Here is a 16,616-nt window from a genome sequence, read left to right on the forward strand (position 1 = left end):
AAATGATGAAAAACGGTGCGCTATAGTATGCCGTACGATATGGGCTATAGCCCACGGTCCAAAATGATGAGAAACGAGGCTAACTTTTTTTTTCAAAATTTCAAAAAACATGGGCTATAACCCATCGTCTTTGTCATTTCGTAATTTTTTTCAAATCTTCAAAAATGATGAAAAACGGCGCGCTATAGTATGCCGTACGATATGGGCTATAGCCCATGGTCCAAAATAATGAGAAACGAGGCTAACTTTTTTTTTTTTAATTTAAAAAAACATGGGCTATAACCCATCGTTTTTGTCATTTCGTCATTTTTTTCAAATCTTCAAAAATGATGAAAAACTGCGCGCTATAGTATGCCGTACGATATGGGCTATAGCCCACAGTCCAAAATGATGAGAAACGAGGCTAACTTTTTTTTTCAAAATTTCAAAAAACATGGGCTATAACCCATCGTTTTTGTCATTTCGTCATTTTTTTCAAATCTTCAAAAATGATGAAAAACTGCGCGCTATAGTATGCCGTACGATATGGTCTATAGCCCACGGTCCAAAATGATGAGAAACGAGGCTAACTTTTTTTTTCAAAATTTCAAAAACATGGGCTATAACCCATCGTTTTTGTCATTTCGTCATTTTTTTCAAATCCTCAAAAATGATGAAAAACGGCGCGCTATAGTATGCCGTACGATATGGGCTATAGCCCATGGTCCAAAATGATGAGAAACGAGGCTAACCTTTTTTTTCAAATTTTCAAAAAACATGGGCTATAACCCATCGTTTTTGTCATTTCGTCATTTTTTTCAAATCTTCAAAAATGATGAAAAACTGCGCGCTATAGTATGCCGTACGATATGGGCTATAGCCCACGGTCCAAAATGATGAGAAACGAGGCTAACTTTTTTTTTCAAAATTTCAAAAACATGGGCTATAACCCATCGTTTTTGTCATTTCGTCATTTTTTTCAAATCTTCAAAAATGATGAAAAACTGCGCGCTATAGTATGCCGTACGATATGGGCTATAGCACACGGTCCAAAATGATGAGAAACGAGGCTAACTTTTTTTTTCAAAATTTCAAAAACATGGGCTATAACCCATCGTTTTTGTCATTTCGTCATTTTTTTCAAATCCTCAGAAATGATGAAAAACAGCGCGCTATAGTATGCCGTACGATATGGGCTATAGCCCACGGTCCAAAATGATGAGAAACGAGGCTAACTTTTTTTTTCAAAATTTCAAAAAACATGGGCTATAACCCATCGTTTTTGTCATTTCGTCATTTTTTTCAAATCTTCAAAAATGATGAAAAACTGCGCGCTATAGTATGCCGTACGATATGGGATATAGCCCACGGTCCAAAATGATGAGAAACGAGGCTAACTTTGTTTTTCAAAATTTCAAAAAACATGGGCTATAACCCATCGTTTTTGTCATTTCGTCATTTTTTTCAAATCTTCAAAAATGATGAAAAACTGCGCGCTATAGTATGCCGTACGATATGGGCTATAGCCCACGGTCCAAAATGATGAGAAACGCGGCTAACTTTTTTTTTCAAAATTTCAAAAAACATGGGCTAAAACCCATCGTTTTTGTCATTTCGTCATTTTTTTCAAATCTTCAAAAATGATGAAAAACTGCGCGCTATAGTATGCCGTACGATATGGGCTATAGCCCACGGTCCAAAATGATGAGAAACGAGGCTAACTTTTTTTTCCAAAATTTCAAAAAACATGGGCTATAACCCATCGTTTTTGTCATTTTGTCATTTTTTTCAAATCTTCAAAAATGATGAAAAACTGCGCGCTATAGTATGCCGTACGATATGGGCTATAGCCCACGGTCCAAAATGATGAGAAACGAGGCTAACTTTTTTTTTAAAAATTTCAAAAACATGGGCTATAACCCATCGTTTTTGTCATTTCGTCATTTTTTTCAAATCTTCAAAAATGATGAAAAACTGCGCGCTATAGTATGCCGTACGATATGGGATATAGCCCACGGTCCAAAATGATGAGAAACGAGGCTAACTTTGTTTTTCAAAATTTCAAAAAACATGGGCTATAACCCATCGTTTTTGTCATTTCGTCATTTTTTTCAAATCTTCAAAAATGATGAAAAACTGCGCGCTATAGTATGCCGTACGATATGGGCTATAGCCCACGGTCCAAAATGATGAGAAACGCGGCTAACTTTTTTTTTCAAAATTTCAAAAAACATGGGCTAAAACCCATCGTTTTTGTCATTTCGTCATTTTTTTCAAATCTTCAAAAATGATGAAAAACTGCGCGCTATAGTATGCCGTACGATATGGGCTATAGCCCACGGTCCAAAATGATGAGAAACGAGGCTAACTTTTTTTTCCAAAATTTCAAAAAACATGGGCTATAACCCATCGTTTTTGTCATTTTGTCATTTTTTTCAAATCTTCAAAAATGATGAAAAACTGCGCGCTATAGTATGCCGTACGATATGGGCTATAGCCCACGGTCCAAAATGATGAGAAACGAGGCTAACTTTTTTTTTTTAAAATTCAAAAACATGGGCTATAACCCATCGTTTTTGTCATTTTGTCATTTTTTTCAAATCCTCAAAAATGATGAAAAACGGCGCGCTATAGTATGCCGTACGATATGGGCTATAGCCCATGGTCCAAAATGATGAGAAACGAGGCTAACTTTTTTTTTCAAAATTTCAAAAAACATGGGCTATAACCCATCGTTTTTGTCATTTCGTCATTTTTTTCAAATCTTCAAAAATGATGAAAAACTGCGCGCTATAGTATGCCGTACGATATGGGCTATAGCCCACGGTCCAAAATGATGAGAAGCGTAGCTAACTTTTTTTTTCAAAATTTCAAAAAACATGGGCTATAACCCATCGTTTTTGTCATTTCGTCATTTTTTTCAAATCTTCAAAAATGATGAAAAACTGCGCGCTATAGTATGCCGTACGATATGGGCTATAGCCCACGGTCCAAAATGATGAGAAACGAGGCTAACTTTTTTTTTCAAAATTTCAAAAACATGGGCTATAACCCATCGTTTTTGTCATTTCGTCATTTTTTTCAAATCCTCAAAAATGATGAAAAACGGCGCGCTATAGTATGCCGTACGATATGGGCTATAGCCCATGGTCCAAAATAATGAGAAACGAGGCTAACTTTTTTTTTTTTAATTTAAAAAAACATGGGCTATAACCCATCGTTTTTGTCATTTCGTCATTTTTTTCAAATCTTCAAAAATGATGAAAAACTGCGCGCTATAGTATGCCGTACGATATGGGCTATAGCCCACAGTCCAAAATGATGAGAAACGAGGCTAACTTTTTTTTTCAAAATTTCAAAAAACATGGGCTATAACCCATCGTTTTTGTCATTTCGTCATTTTTTTCAAATCTTCAAAAATGATGAAAAACTGCGCGCTATAGTATGCCGTACGATATGGTCTATAGCCCACGGTCCAAAATGATGAGAAACGAGGCTAACTTTTTTTTTCAAAATTTCAAAAACATGGGCTATAACCCATCGTTTTTGTCATTTCGTCATTTTTTTCAAATCCTCAAAAATGATGAAAAACGGCGCGCTATAGTATGCCGTACGATATGGGCTATAGCCCATGGTCCAAAATGATGAGAAACGAGGCTAACTTTGTTTTTCAAAATTTCAAAAAACATGGGCTATAACCCATCGTTTTTGTCATTTCGTCATTTTTTTCAAATCTTCAAAAATGATGAAAAACTGCGCGCTATAGTATGCCGTACGATATGGGCTATAGCACACGGTCCAAAATGATGAGAAACGAGGCTAACTTTTTTTTTCAAAATTTCAAAAACATGGGCTATAACCCATCGTTTTTGTCATTTCGTCATTTTTTTCAAATCCTCAAAAATGATGAAAAACGGCGCGCTATAGTATGCCGTACGATATGGGCTATAGCCCACGGTCCAAAATGATGAGAAACGAGGCTAACTTTTTTTTTCAAAATTTCAAAAAACATGGGCTATAACCCATCGTTTTTGTCATTTCGTCATTTTTTTCAAATCTTCAAAAATGATGAAAAACTGCGCGCTATAGTATGCCGTACGATATGGGCTATAGCCCACGGTCCAAAATGATGAGAAACGAGGCTAACTTTTTTTTTCAAAATTTCAAAAACATGGGCTATAACCCATCGTTTTTGTCATTTCGTCATTTTTTTCAAATCCTCAAAAATGATGAAAAACGGCGCGCTATAGTATGCCGTACGATATGGGCTATAGCCCACGGTCCAAAATGATGAGAAACGAGGCTAACTTTTTTTTTCAAAATTTCAAAAAACATGGGCTATAACCCATCGTTTTTGTCATTTCGTAATTTTTTTCAAATCTTCAAAAATGATGAAAAACGGCGCGCTATAGTATGCCGTACGATATGGGCTATAGCCCATGGTCCAAAATAATGAGAAACGAGGCTAACTTTTTTTTTTTTAATTTCAAAAAACATGGGCTATAACCCATCGTTTTTGTCATTTCGTCATTTTTTTCAAATCTTCAAAAATGATGAAAAACTGCGCGCTATAGTATGCCGTACGATATGGGCTATAGCCCACAGTCCAAAATGATGAGAAACGAGGCTAACTTTTTTTTTCAAAATTTCAAAAAACATGGGCTATAACCCATCGTTTTTGTCATTTCGTCATTTTTTTCAAATCTTCAAAAATGATGAAAAACGGCGCGCTATAGTATGCCGTACGATATGGGCTATAGTCCACGGTCCAAAATGATGAGAAACGAGGCTAACTTTTTTTTTCAAATTTTCAAAAAACATGGGCTATAACCCATCGTTTTTGTCATTTCATCATTTTTTTCAAATCCTCAAAAATGATGAAAAACGGCGCGCTATAGTATGCCGTACGATATGGGCTATAGCCCACGGTCCAAAATGATGAGAAACGAGGCTAACTTTTTTTTCCAAAATTTCAAAAACATGGGCTATAACCCATCGTTTTTGTCATTTCGTCATTTTTTTCAAATCTTCAAAAATGATGAAAAACTGCGCGCTATAGTATGCCGTACGATATGGGCTATAGCCCACGGTCCAAAATGATGAGAAACGAGGCAAACTTTTTTTTTCAAAATTTAAAAAAACATGGGCTATAACCCATCGTTTTTGTCATTTCGTCATTTTTTTCAAATCTTCAAAAATGATGAAAAACGGCGCGCTATAGTATGCCGTACGATATGGGCTATAGTCCACGGTCCAAAATGATGAGAAACGAGGCTAACTTTTTTTTTCAAATTTTCAAAAAACATGGGCTATAACCCATCGTTTTTGTCATTTCATCATTTTTTTCAAATCCTCAAAAATGATGAAAAACGGCGCGCTATAGTATGCCGTACGTCAGGTCCAACACTGGTTATCGAAGCGTGCACACACACACACACACACACACACACACACACTGTTGAAATGTAAAATTTACATTTCAACGAAAGGACCTGTAAATAACAACACAAAAACTAAGGCACTGGTGTCGTACTTCTGGTTTACCGGAACGGGGTGCAACTCCCTGCAGTGCCCTGCTCAATTTGTTGTATTTACATGGTTCATTGGTCCATTGCTTTGCACACTGACTTTTAGAAGGACAACTTTAAAGCAGCACAGAAATTCTGCTGGTTAAATATGAGTTCCCGGTTATATCTTACATGCCAGTGTGGCGCAGGTGATAAACCGGGGGTTTGTAAACAGGACATTCAGGGTTCAAGTCCCCTGAAGAACATTTTCAATGTCCATCTAAATTCTAAAGGCTGGTTAAATATGAGTTCCCGGTTATACCTTACATGCCAGTGTGGCGCAGGTGATAAACCGGGGGTTTGTAAACATGACATTCAGGGTTCAAGTCCCCTGAAGAACCTTTTCAATGTCCATCTAAATTCTAAAAGGCTTGTTAAATATGAGTTCCCGGTTATACCTTACATACCAGTGTGGCGCAGGTGATAAACCGGGGGTTTGTAAACAGGACATTCAGGGTTCAAGTCCCCTGAAGAACATTTTCAATGTCCATCTAAATTCTAAAAGGCTGGTTAAATATGAGTTCCCGGTTATACCTTACATGCCAGTGTGGCGCAGGTGATAAACAGGGGGTTTGTAAACAGGACATTCAGGGTTCAAGTCCCCTGAAGAACATTTTCAATGTCCATCTAAATTCTAAAAGGCTGGTTAAATATGAGTTTTGCAATTTCCGCAATTTCCGCAATTTTGAATTTTTTAAAAAATTCAAAATTGCGGAAATTGCGGAATTTCCGCAATTTCCGCAATTTCCGCAATTTCCGCAATTCGGCAATTTTGATTTTTTTTAAAAATTCAAAATTGCGGAAATTGCGGAAATTTCGGAAATTGCGGATTTCCGCAATTTCCGCAATTTTGATTTTTTTTAAAAATTCAAAATTGCGGAAATTGCGGAAATTTCGGAAATTGCGGATTTCCGCAATTTCCGCAATTTTGAATTTTTTAAAAAAATCAAAATTGCGGAAATTGCGGAAATTGCAAAACTCATATTTAACCAGCCTTTTAGAATTTAGATGGACATTGAAAATGTTCTTCAGGGGACTTGAACCCTGAATGTCCTGTTTACAAACCCCCTGTTTATCACCTGCACCACACTGGCATGTAAGGTATAACCGGGAACTCATATTTAACCAGCCTTTTAGAATTTAGATGGACATTGAAAATGTTCTTCAGGGGACTTGAACCCTGAATGTCCTGTTTACAAACCCCCGGTTTATCACCTGCGCCACACTGGTATGTAAGGTATAACCGGGAACTCATATTTAACAAGCCTTTTAGAATTTAGATGGACATTGAAAAGGTTCTTCAGGGGACTTGAACCCTGAATGTCCTGTTTACAAACCCCCGGTTTATCACCTGCGCCACACTGGCATGTAAGGTATAACCGGGAACTCATATTTAACCAGCCTTTAGAATTTAGATGGACATTGAAAATGTTCTTCAGGGGACTTGAACCCTGAATGTCCTGTTTACAAACCCCCGGTTTATCACCTGCGCCACACTGGCATGTAAGGTATAACCGGGAACTCATATTTAACCAGCCTTTTAGAATTTAGATGGACATTGAAAATGTTCTTCAGGGGACTTGAACCCTGAATGTCCTGTTTACAAACCCCCGGTTTATCACCTGCGCCACACTGGTATGTAAGGTATAACCGGGAACTCATATTTAACAAGCCTTTTAGAATTTAGATGGACATTGAAAAGGTTCTTCAGGGGACTTGAACCCTGAATGTCCTGTTTACAAACCCCCGGTTTATCACCTGCGCCACACTGGCATGTAAGGTATAACCGGGAACTCATATTTAACCAGCCTTTAGAATTTAGATGGACATTGAAAATGTTCTTCAGGGGACTTGAACCCTGAATGTCCTGTTTACAAACCCCCGGTTTATCACCTGCGCCACACTGGCATGTAAGGTATAACCGGGAACTCATATTTAACCAGCCTTTTAGAATTTAGATGGACATTGAAAATGTTCTTCAAAATTTCAAAAAACATGGGCTATAACCCATCGTTTTTTTTCATTTATTCCGCAATTTCTGTGCTGCTTTAAAGTTGTCCTTCTGAAAGTCAGTGCAAAGCAAAGCATCACAGAGACACATGGGCTTACAGGACACACCATATCATTGCATTCAATATTGCATTGTGTACAATAAACATATGTTTTGTTGATATTCCCTTTTTTTTTTTACACAAACAAAACATTCTGCCTTATTTCCCACGCCCTGCATAAAAAGTCTGCCAAAGCAAAAGTACCTTTCCTAAAACATAATTCCAGTTTTTCATAGTCCTCCAACCAGAAAAAGTCTGCACAGATGGTTGTCATTTTACAAAATAATACATGTGTTAATGCTTCATATAATGGGCAGTAAAACAAAAGATGATAGATTATTTAAAAAATTGCTCACAATGCATCGCACTGCAGTGCATTGTGAGCTTTTAAAATTTAATCTTAATAGAGACTACATTTATTCTACCTATAATGACATGCCCAAAATGGGACGCTAGGGTTAAATGAACACTCAAAGATTCTACTGTTGTTGTTTTGGGGGCTTTTCTGCCTTTATTGACAGTACTGTACAGCAGAGACTTGACAGGAAACTGGGAAAGAGTGTAGGCGTGGCTCAGGAATCGAACACAAGACTTGCTGTCAAGCTGCATCAGATACATAAGTAGGCTATGGTACGCGCCTTAACCCGCCCAGAGATTCTACTGCTAACACCGAAAATGTTAGTGTCTACCCCCATCTTTCCAATTTCTTCACTCCCATCCGTCTCTATCGTTGCCACACCATCTTCACGGTGGTGGTGATTGTATTGTCAAAGCCTACATTTCCACTGTAGCACACCTACTCACATCTCCGGTTAATAACCATGACGTCCAGTCCATTTTGCTGTGTGTGTGTGTGTGTGTGTGTGTGTGTGTGTGTGTGTGTGTGTGTGTGTGTGTGTGTGTGTGTGTGTGTGTGTGTGTGTGTGTGTGTGCACTCGGCATGCTTCAGGTTCTGACAGCCAGCATAGAGTTGATCTCCCAGATGAGGTTGCGGAGTTGGTCCATTATCTGCTTTAACTGCTGGTTCTTCTGTTTCAGCTTCTGCAAGAGCAACGGAAATTCAAATTGAGAATGAGAACAAATCAATAAGCAGTATCATCCAGTAAGCATATACTGTAGCACATTTGAGACATTAATATCAGACACTTCAGAGCAACTTCGACTTCTACATTGCAGGTAATAATAAGAGATATAAAGATTGTTTTTGCTGGTGTAGCATGCAAATAAACAAGGAGAAACACCCCAACCAATCACATTTCCAGCAAAGACCTAACAAGCCAATTTCTCTATTACAGGTGCACGAAGCAAAACATTAGAAAACCAGGTGTTCAAACAACCCACGGAGAGTCGAGCAGACCAAACAATCAGACACTGAGCAGAACACAAACAGCTCGTGGCCATTAGTGGTTATGCAAAGAATCTGTGTGGGCTGAAGCAAAAAGGCACCTCGAAAAAGTGTCTTTAGTCCTCCCACCGGGTCTCTTTACCTACAGTATGTATGTACAGAGAGGCAGCGACCACGGCAGTTGACTTTATCAATCCGGGAGCCGGTTAATCGCTAAACCAACACATATGATGTCTGTCTCTCCAAGGAGCAAACACTCCACCGCCATTGTCAATCGCCCAGAGGGGTTTTGTTGTCTGTCGGTTACCCCTGAATACACTCTCTACTCTCAGTCTGCTTAGTCAACAAGTGCTATAGTATGCCGTACGATATGGGCTATAGCCCATGGTCCAAAATGATGAGAAACGAGGCTAACTTTTTTTTTCAAAATCTCAAAAAACATGGGCTATAACCCATCGTTTTTTTTTTTTTTTTTTTTTTTCAAATCCTCCAAAATGATGAAAAACGGCGTGCTATAGTATGCCGTATGATATGGGCTATAGCCCATGGTCCAAAATGATGAGAAACGAGGCTAACTTTTTTTTTCAAAATTTCAAAAAACATGGGCTATAACCCATCGTTTTTTTATTTTTTCATTTTTTTCAAATCCTCCAAAATGATGAAAAACGGCGTGCTATAGTATGCCGTACGATATGGGCTATAGCCCATGGTCCAAAATGATGAGAAACGAGGCTAACTTTTTTTTTCAAAATTTCAAAAAACATGGGCTATAACCCATCGTTTTTTTATTTTTTTATTTTTTTCAAATCCTCCAAAATGATGAAAAACGGCGTGCTATAGTATGCCGTACGATATGGGCTATAGCCCATGGTCCAAAATGATGAGAAACGAGGCTAACTTTTTTTTCCAAAATTTCAAAAAACATGGGCTATAACCCATCGTTTTTTTATTTTTTTATTTTTTTCAAATCCTCCAAAATGATGAAAAACGGCGTGCTATAGTATGCCGTACGATATGGGCTATAGCCCATGGTCCAAAATGATGAGAAACGAGGCTAACTTTTTTTTTCAAAATTTCAAAAAACATGGGCTATAACCCATCGTTTTTTAATTTTTTAATTTTTTTAAAATCCTCCAAAATGATGAAAAACGGCGTGCTATAGTATGCCGTACGATATGGGCTATAGCCCATGGTCCAAAATGATGAGAAACGAGGCTAACTTTTTTTTTCAAAATTTCAAAAAACATGGGCTATAACCCATCGTTTTTTCATTTTCTCATTTTTTTCAAATCCTCCAAAATGATGAAAAACGGCGTGCTATAGTATGCCGTACGATATGGGCTATAGCCCATGGTCCAAAATGATGAGAAACGAGGCTAACTTTTTTTTTCAAAATTTCAAAAAACATGGGCTATAACCCATCGTTTTTTTATTTTTTCATTTTTTTCAAATCCTCCAAAATGATGAAAAACTGCGTGCTATAGTATGCCGTACGATATGGAATATAGCCCATGGTCCAAAATGATGAGAAACGAGGCTAACTTTTTTTTTCAAAATTTCAAAAAACATGGGCTATAACCCATCGTTTTTTTATTTTTTCATTTTTTTCAAATCCTCCAAAATGATGAAAAACGGCGTGCTATAGTATGCCGTATGATATGGGCTATAGCCCATGGTCCAAAATGATGAGAAACGAGGCTAACTTATTTTTTCAAAATTTCAAAAAACATGGGCTATAACCCATCGTTTTTTTATTTTTTCATTTTTTTCAAATCCTCCAAAATGATGAAAAACGGCGTGCTATAGTATGCCGTACGATATGGGCTATAGCCCATGGTCCAAAATGATGAGAAACAAGGCTAACTTTTTTTTCCAAAATTTCAAAAAACATGGGCTATAACCCATCGTTTTTTTATTTTTTCATTTTTTTCAAATCCTCCAAAATGATGAAAAACGGCGTGCTATAGTATGCCGTACGATATGGGCTATAGCCCATGGTCCAAAATGATGAGAAACGAGGCTAACTTTTTTTTTCAAAATTTCAAAAAACATGGGCTATAACCCATCGTTTTTTTATTTTTTCATTTTTTTCAAATCCTCCAAAATGATGAAAAACGGCGTGCTATAGTATGCAGTATGATATGGGCTATAGCCCATGGTCCAAAATGATGAGAAACGAGGCTAACTTTTTTTTTCAAAATTTCAAAAAACATGGGCTATAACCCATCGTTTTTTTATTTTTTCATTTTTTTCAAATCCTCCAAAATGATGAAAAACGGCGTGCTATAGTATGCCGTACGATATGGGCTATAGCCCATGGTCCAAAATGATGAGAAACGAGGCAAACTTTTTTTTTCAAAATTTCAAAAAACATGGGCTATAACCCATCGTTTTTTTATTTTTTCATTTTTTTCAAATCCTCCAAAATGATGAAAAACGGCGTGCTATAGTATGCCGTACGATATGGGCTATAGCCCATGGTCCAAAATGATGAGAAACGAGGCTAACTTTTTTTTCCAAAATTTCAAAAAACATGGGCTATAACCCATCGTTTTTTTATTTTTTCATTTTTTTCAAATCCTCCAAAATGATGAAAAACGGCGTGCTATAGTATGCCGTACGATATGGGCTATAGCCCATGGTCCAAAATGATGAGAAACGAGGCTAACTTTTTTTTTCAAAATTTCAAAAAACATGGGCTATAACCCATCGTTTTTTAATTTTTTCATTTTTTTCAAATCCTCCAAAATGATGAAAAACGGCGTGCTATAGTATGCAGTATGATATGGGCTATAGCCCATGGTCCAAAATGATGAGAAACGAGGCTAACTTTTTTTTTCAAAATTTCAAAAAACATGGGCTATAACCCATCGTTTTTTTATTTTTTCATTTTTTTCAAATCCTCCAAAATGATGAAAAACGGCGTGCTATAGTATGCCGTACGATATGGGCTATAGCCCATGGTCCAAAATGATGAGAAACGAGGCTAACTTTTTTTTCCAAAATTTCAAAAAACATGGGCTATAACCCATCGTTTTTTTATTTTTACATTTTTTTCAAATCCTCCAAAATGATGAAAAACGGCGTGCTATAGTATGCCGTACGATATGGGCTATAGCCCATGGTCCAAAATGATGAGAAACGAGGCAAACTTTTTTTTTCAAAATTTCAAAAAACATGGGCTATAACCCATCGTTTTTTTATTTTTTCATTTTTTTCAAATCCTCCAAAATGATGAAAAACGGCGTGCTATAGTATGCCGTATGATATGGGCTATAGCCCATGGTCCAAAATGATGAGAAACGAGGCTAACTTTTTTTTCCAAAATTTCAAAAAACATGGGCTATAACCCATCGTTTTTTTATTTTTTCATTTTTTTCAAATCCTCCAAAATGATGAAAAACGGCGTGCTATAGTATGCCGTACGATATGGGCTATAGCCCATGGTCCAAAATGATGAGAAACGAGGCTAACTTCTTTTTTCAAAATTTCAAAAAACATGGGCTATAACCCATCGTTTTTTTATTTTTTCATTTTTTTCAAATCCTCCAAAATGATGAAAAACGGCGTGCTATAGTATGCAGTATGATATGGGCTATAGCCCATGGTCCAAAATGATGAGAAACGAGGCTAACTTTTTTTTTCAAAATTTCAAAAAACATGGGCTATAACCCATCGTTTTTTTATTTTTTCATTTTTTTCAAATCCTCCAAAATGATGAAAAACGGCGTGCTATAGTATGCCGTACGATATGGGCTATAGCCCATGGTCCAAAATGATGAGAAACGAGGCTAACTTTTTTTTCCAAAATTTCAAAAAACATGGGCTATAACCCATCGTTTTTTTATTTTTTCATTTTTTTCAAATCCTCCAAAATGATGAAAAACGGCGTGCTATAGTATGCCGTACGGTATGGGCTATAGCCCATGGTCCAAAATGATGAGAAACGAGGCAAACTTTTTTTTTCAAAATTTCAAAAAACATGGGCTATAACCCATCGTTTTTTTATTTTTTCATTTTTTTCAAATCCTCCAAAATGATGAAAAACGGCGTGCTATAGTATGCCGTATGATATGGGCTATAGCCCATGGTCCAAAATGATGAGAAACGAGGCTAACTTTTTTTTTCAAAATTTCAAAAAACATGGGCTATAACCCATCGTTTTTTTATTTTTTTCAAATCCTCCAAAATGATGAAAAACGGCGTGCTATAGTATGCCGTACGATATGGGCTATAGCCCATGGTCCAAAATGATGAGAAACGAGGCTAACTTCTTTTTTCAAAATTTCAAAAAACATGGGCTATAACCCATCGTTTTTTAATTTTTTCAGTTTTTTCAAATCCTCCAAAATGATGAAAAACGGCGTGCTATAGTATGCCGTACGATATGGGCTATAGCCCATGGTCCAAAATGATGAGAAACGAGGCTAACTTTTTTTTCCAAAATTTCAAAAAACATGGGCTATAACCCATCGTTTTTTTATTTTTTCATTTTTTTCAAATCCTCCAAAATGATGAAAAACGGCGTGCTATAGTATGCCGTATGATATGGGCTATAGCCCATGGTCCAAAATGATGAGAAACGAGGCTAACTTTTTTTTTCAAAATTTCAAAAAACATGGGCTATAACCCATCGTTTTTTTGTTTTTGTTTTTTTTTCAAATCCTCCAAAATGATGAAAAACGGCGTGCTATAGTATGCCGTACGATATGGGCTATAGCCCATGGTCCAAAATGATGAGAAACGAGGCTAACTTTTTTTTTCAAAATTTCAAAAAACATGGGCTATAACCCATCGTTTTTTTATTTTTTCATTTTTTTCAAATCCTCCAAAATGATGAAAAACGGCGTGCTATAGTATGCCGTATGATATGGGCTATAGCCCATGGTCCAAAATGATGAGAAACGAGGCTAACTTTTTTTTTCAAAATTTCAAAAAACATGGGCTATAACCCATCGTTTTTTTATTTTTTTATTTTTTTCAAATCCTCAAAATGATGAAAAACGGCGTGCTATAGTATGCCGTACGATATGGGCTATAGCCCATGGTCCAAAATGATGAGAAACGAGGCTAACTTTTTTTTTCAAAATTTCAAAAAACATGGGCTATAACCCATCGTTTTTTTATTTTTTTATTTTTTTCAAATCCTCCAAAATGATGAAAAACGGCGTGCTATAGTATGCCGTATGATATGGGCTATAGCCCATGGTCCAAAATGATGAGAAACGAGGCTAACTTTTTTTTTCAAAATTTCAAAAAACATGGGCTATAACCCATCGTTTTTTTATTTTTTTATTTTTTTCAAATCCTCAAAATGATGAAAAACGGCGTGCTATAGTATGCCGTACGATATGGGCTATAGCCCATGGTCCAAAATGATGAGAAACGAGGCTAACTTTTTTTTTCAAAATTTCAAAAAACATGGGCTATAACCCATCGTTTTTTTATTTTTTCATTTTTTTCAAATCCTCCAAAATGATGAAAAACGGCGTGCTATAGTATGCCGTACGATATGGGCTATAGCCCATGGTCCAAAATGATGAGAAACGAGGATAACTTTTTTTTTCAAAATTTCAAAAAACATGGGCTATAACCCATCGTTTTTTAATTTTTTCATTTTTTTCAAATCCTCCAAAATGATGAAAAACGGCGTGCTATAGTATGCAGTATGATATGGGCTATAGCCCATGGTCCAAAATGATGAGAAACGAGGCTAACTTTTTTTTTCAAAATTTCAAAAAACATGGGCTATAACCCATCGTTTTTTTATTTTTTCATTTTTTTCAAATCCTCCAAAATGATGAAAAACGGCGTGCTATAGTATGCCGTACGATATGGGCTATAGCCCATGGTCCAAAATGATGAGAAACGAGGCTAACTTTTTTTTCCAAAATTTCAAAAAACATGGGCTATAACCCATCGTTTTTTTATTTTTACATTTTTTTCAAATCCTCCAAAATGATGAAAAACGGCGTGCTATAGTATGCCGTACGATATGGGCTATAGCCCATGGTCCAAAATGATGAGAAACGAGGCAAACTTTTTTTTTCAAAATTTCAAAAAACATGGGCTATAACCCATCGTTTTTTTATTTTTTCATTTTTTTCAAATCCTCCAAAATGATGAAAAACGGCGTGCTATAGTATGCCGTATGATATGGGCTATAGCCCATGGTCCAAAATGATGAGAAACGAGGCTAACTTTTTTTTCCAAAATTTCAAAAAACATGGGCTATAACCCATCGTTTTTTTATTTTTTCATTTTTTTCAAATCCTCCAAAATGATGAAAAACGGCGTGCTATAGTATGCCGTACGATATGGGCTATAGCCCATGGTCCAAAATGATGAGAAACGAGGCTAACTTCTTTTTTCAAAATTTCAAAAAACATGGGCTATAACCCATCGTTTTTTTATTTTTTCATTTTTTTCAAATCCTCCAAAATGATGAAAAACGGCGTGCTATAGTATGCAGTATGATATGGGCTATAGCCCATGGTCCAAAATGATGAGAAACGAGGCTAACTTTTTTTTTCAAAATTTCAAAAAACATGGGCTATAACCCATCGTTTTTTTATTTTTTCATTTTTTTCAAATCCTCCAAAATGATGAAAAACGGCGTGCTATAGTATGCCGTACGATATGGGCTATAGCCCATGGTCCAAAATGATGAGAAACGAGGCTAACTTTTTTTTCCAAAATTTCAAAAAACATGGGCTATAACCCATCGTTTTTTTATTTTTTCATTTTTTTCAAATCCTCCAAAATGATGAAAAACGGCGTGCTATAGTATGCCGTACGGTATGGGCTATAGCCCATGGTCCAAAATGATGAGAAACGAGGCAAACTTTTTTTTTCAAAATTTCAAAAAACATGGGCTATAACCCATCGTTTTTTTATTTTTTCATTTTTTTCAAATCCTCCAAAATGATGAAAAACGGCGTGCTATAGTATGCCGTATGATATGGGCTATAGCCCATGGTCCAAAATGATGAGAAACGAGGCTAACTTTTTTTTTCAAAATTTCAAAAAACATGGGCTATAACCCATCGTTTTTTTATTTTTTTATTTTTTTCAAATCCTCCAAAATGATGAAAAACGGCGTGCTATAGTATGCCGTACGATATGGGCTATAGCCCATGGTCCAAAATGATGAGAAACGAGGCTAACTTCTTTTTTCAAAATTTCAAAAAACATGGGCTATAACCCATCGTTTTTTAATTTTTTCAGTTTTTTCAAATCCTCCAAAATGATGAAAAACGGCGTGCTATAGTATGCCGTACGATATGGGCTATAGCCCATGGTCCAAAATGATGAGAAACGAGGCTAACTTTTTTTTCCAAAATTTCAAAAAACATGGGCTATAACCCATCGTTTTTTTATTTTTTCATTTTTTTCAAATCCTCCAAAATGATGAAAAACGGCGTGCTATAGTATGCCGTATGATATGGGCTATAGCCCATGGTCCAAAATGATGAGAAACGAGGCTAACTTTTTTTTTCAAAATTTCAAAAAACATGGGCTATAACCCATCGTTTTTTTGTTTTTGTTTTTTTTTCAAATCCTCCAAAATGATGAAAAACGGCGTGCTATAGTATGCCGTACGATATGGGCTATAGCCCATGGTCCAAAATGATGAGAAACGAGGCTAACTTTTTTTTTCAAAATTTCAAAAAA

General features: G+C 36.4%; 1 protein-coding gene across 2 annotated transcripts in view; it reads right to left on the minus strand.

Annotated features, from left to right (window-relative positions):
* Positions 1-8,082: 8,082 nt before the first annotated feature.
* med30 (mediator complex subunit 30) overlaps positions 8,083-16,616 on the minus strand; it is a 57,834-nt gene continuing 49,300 nt past the window's right edge. For both annotated transcript variants that reach the window (XM_080786993.1, XM_080786992.1), the window contains exon 5: positions 8,083-8,638. In XM_080786993.1, coding sequence (XP_080643119.1) covers positions 8,543-8,638 — 96 coding nt within the window. In that variant the 3' untranslated portion in view covers positions 8,083-8,542. The remainder of the gene's footprint in view (positions 8,639-16,616) is intronic.

Source organism: Protomyctophum bolini (genome assembly GCF_963924005.1).
Source record: "Protomyctophum bolini genome assembly, chromosome: 17".
NCBI classification, from domain to species: domain Eukaryota; kingdom Metazoa; phylum Chordata; class Actinopteri; order Myctophiformes; family Myctophidae; genus Protomyctophum; species Protomyctophum bolini.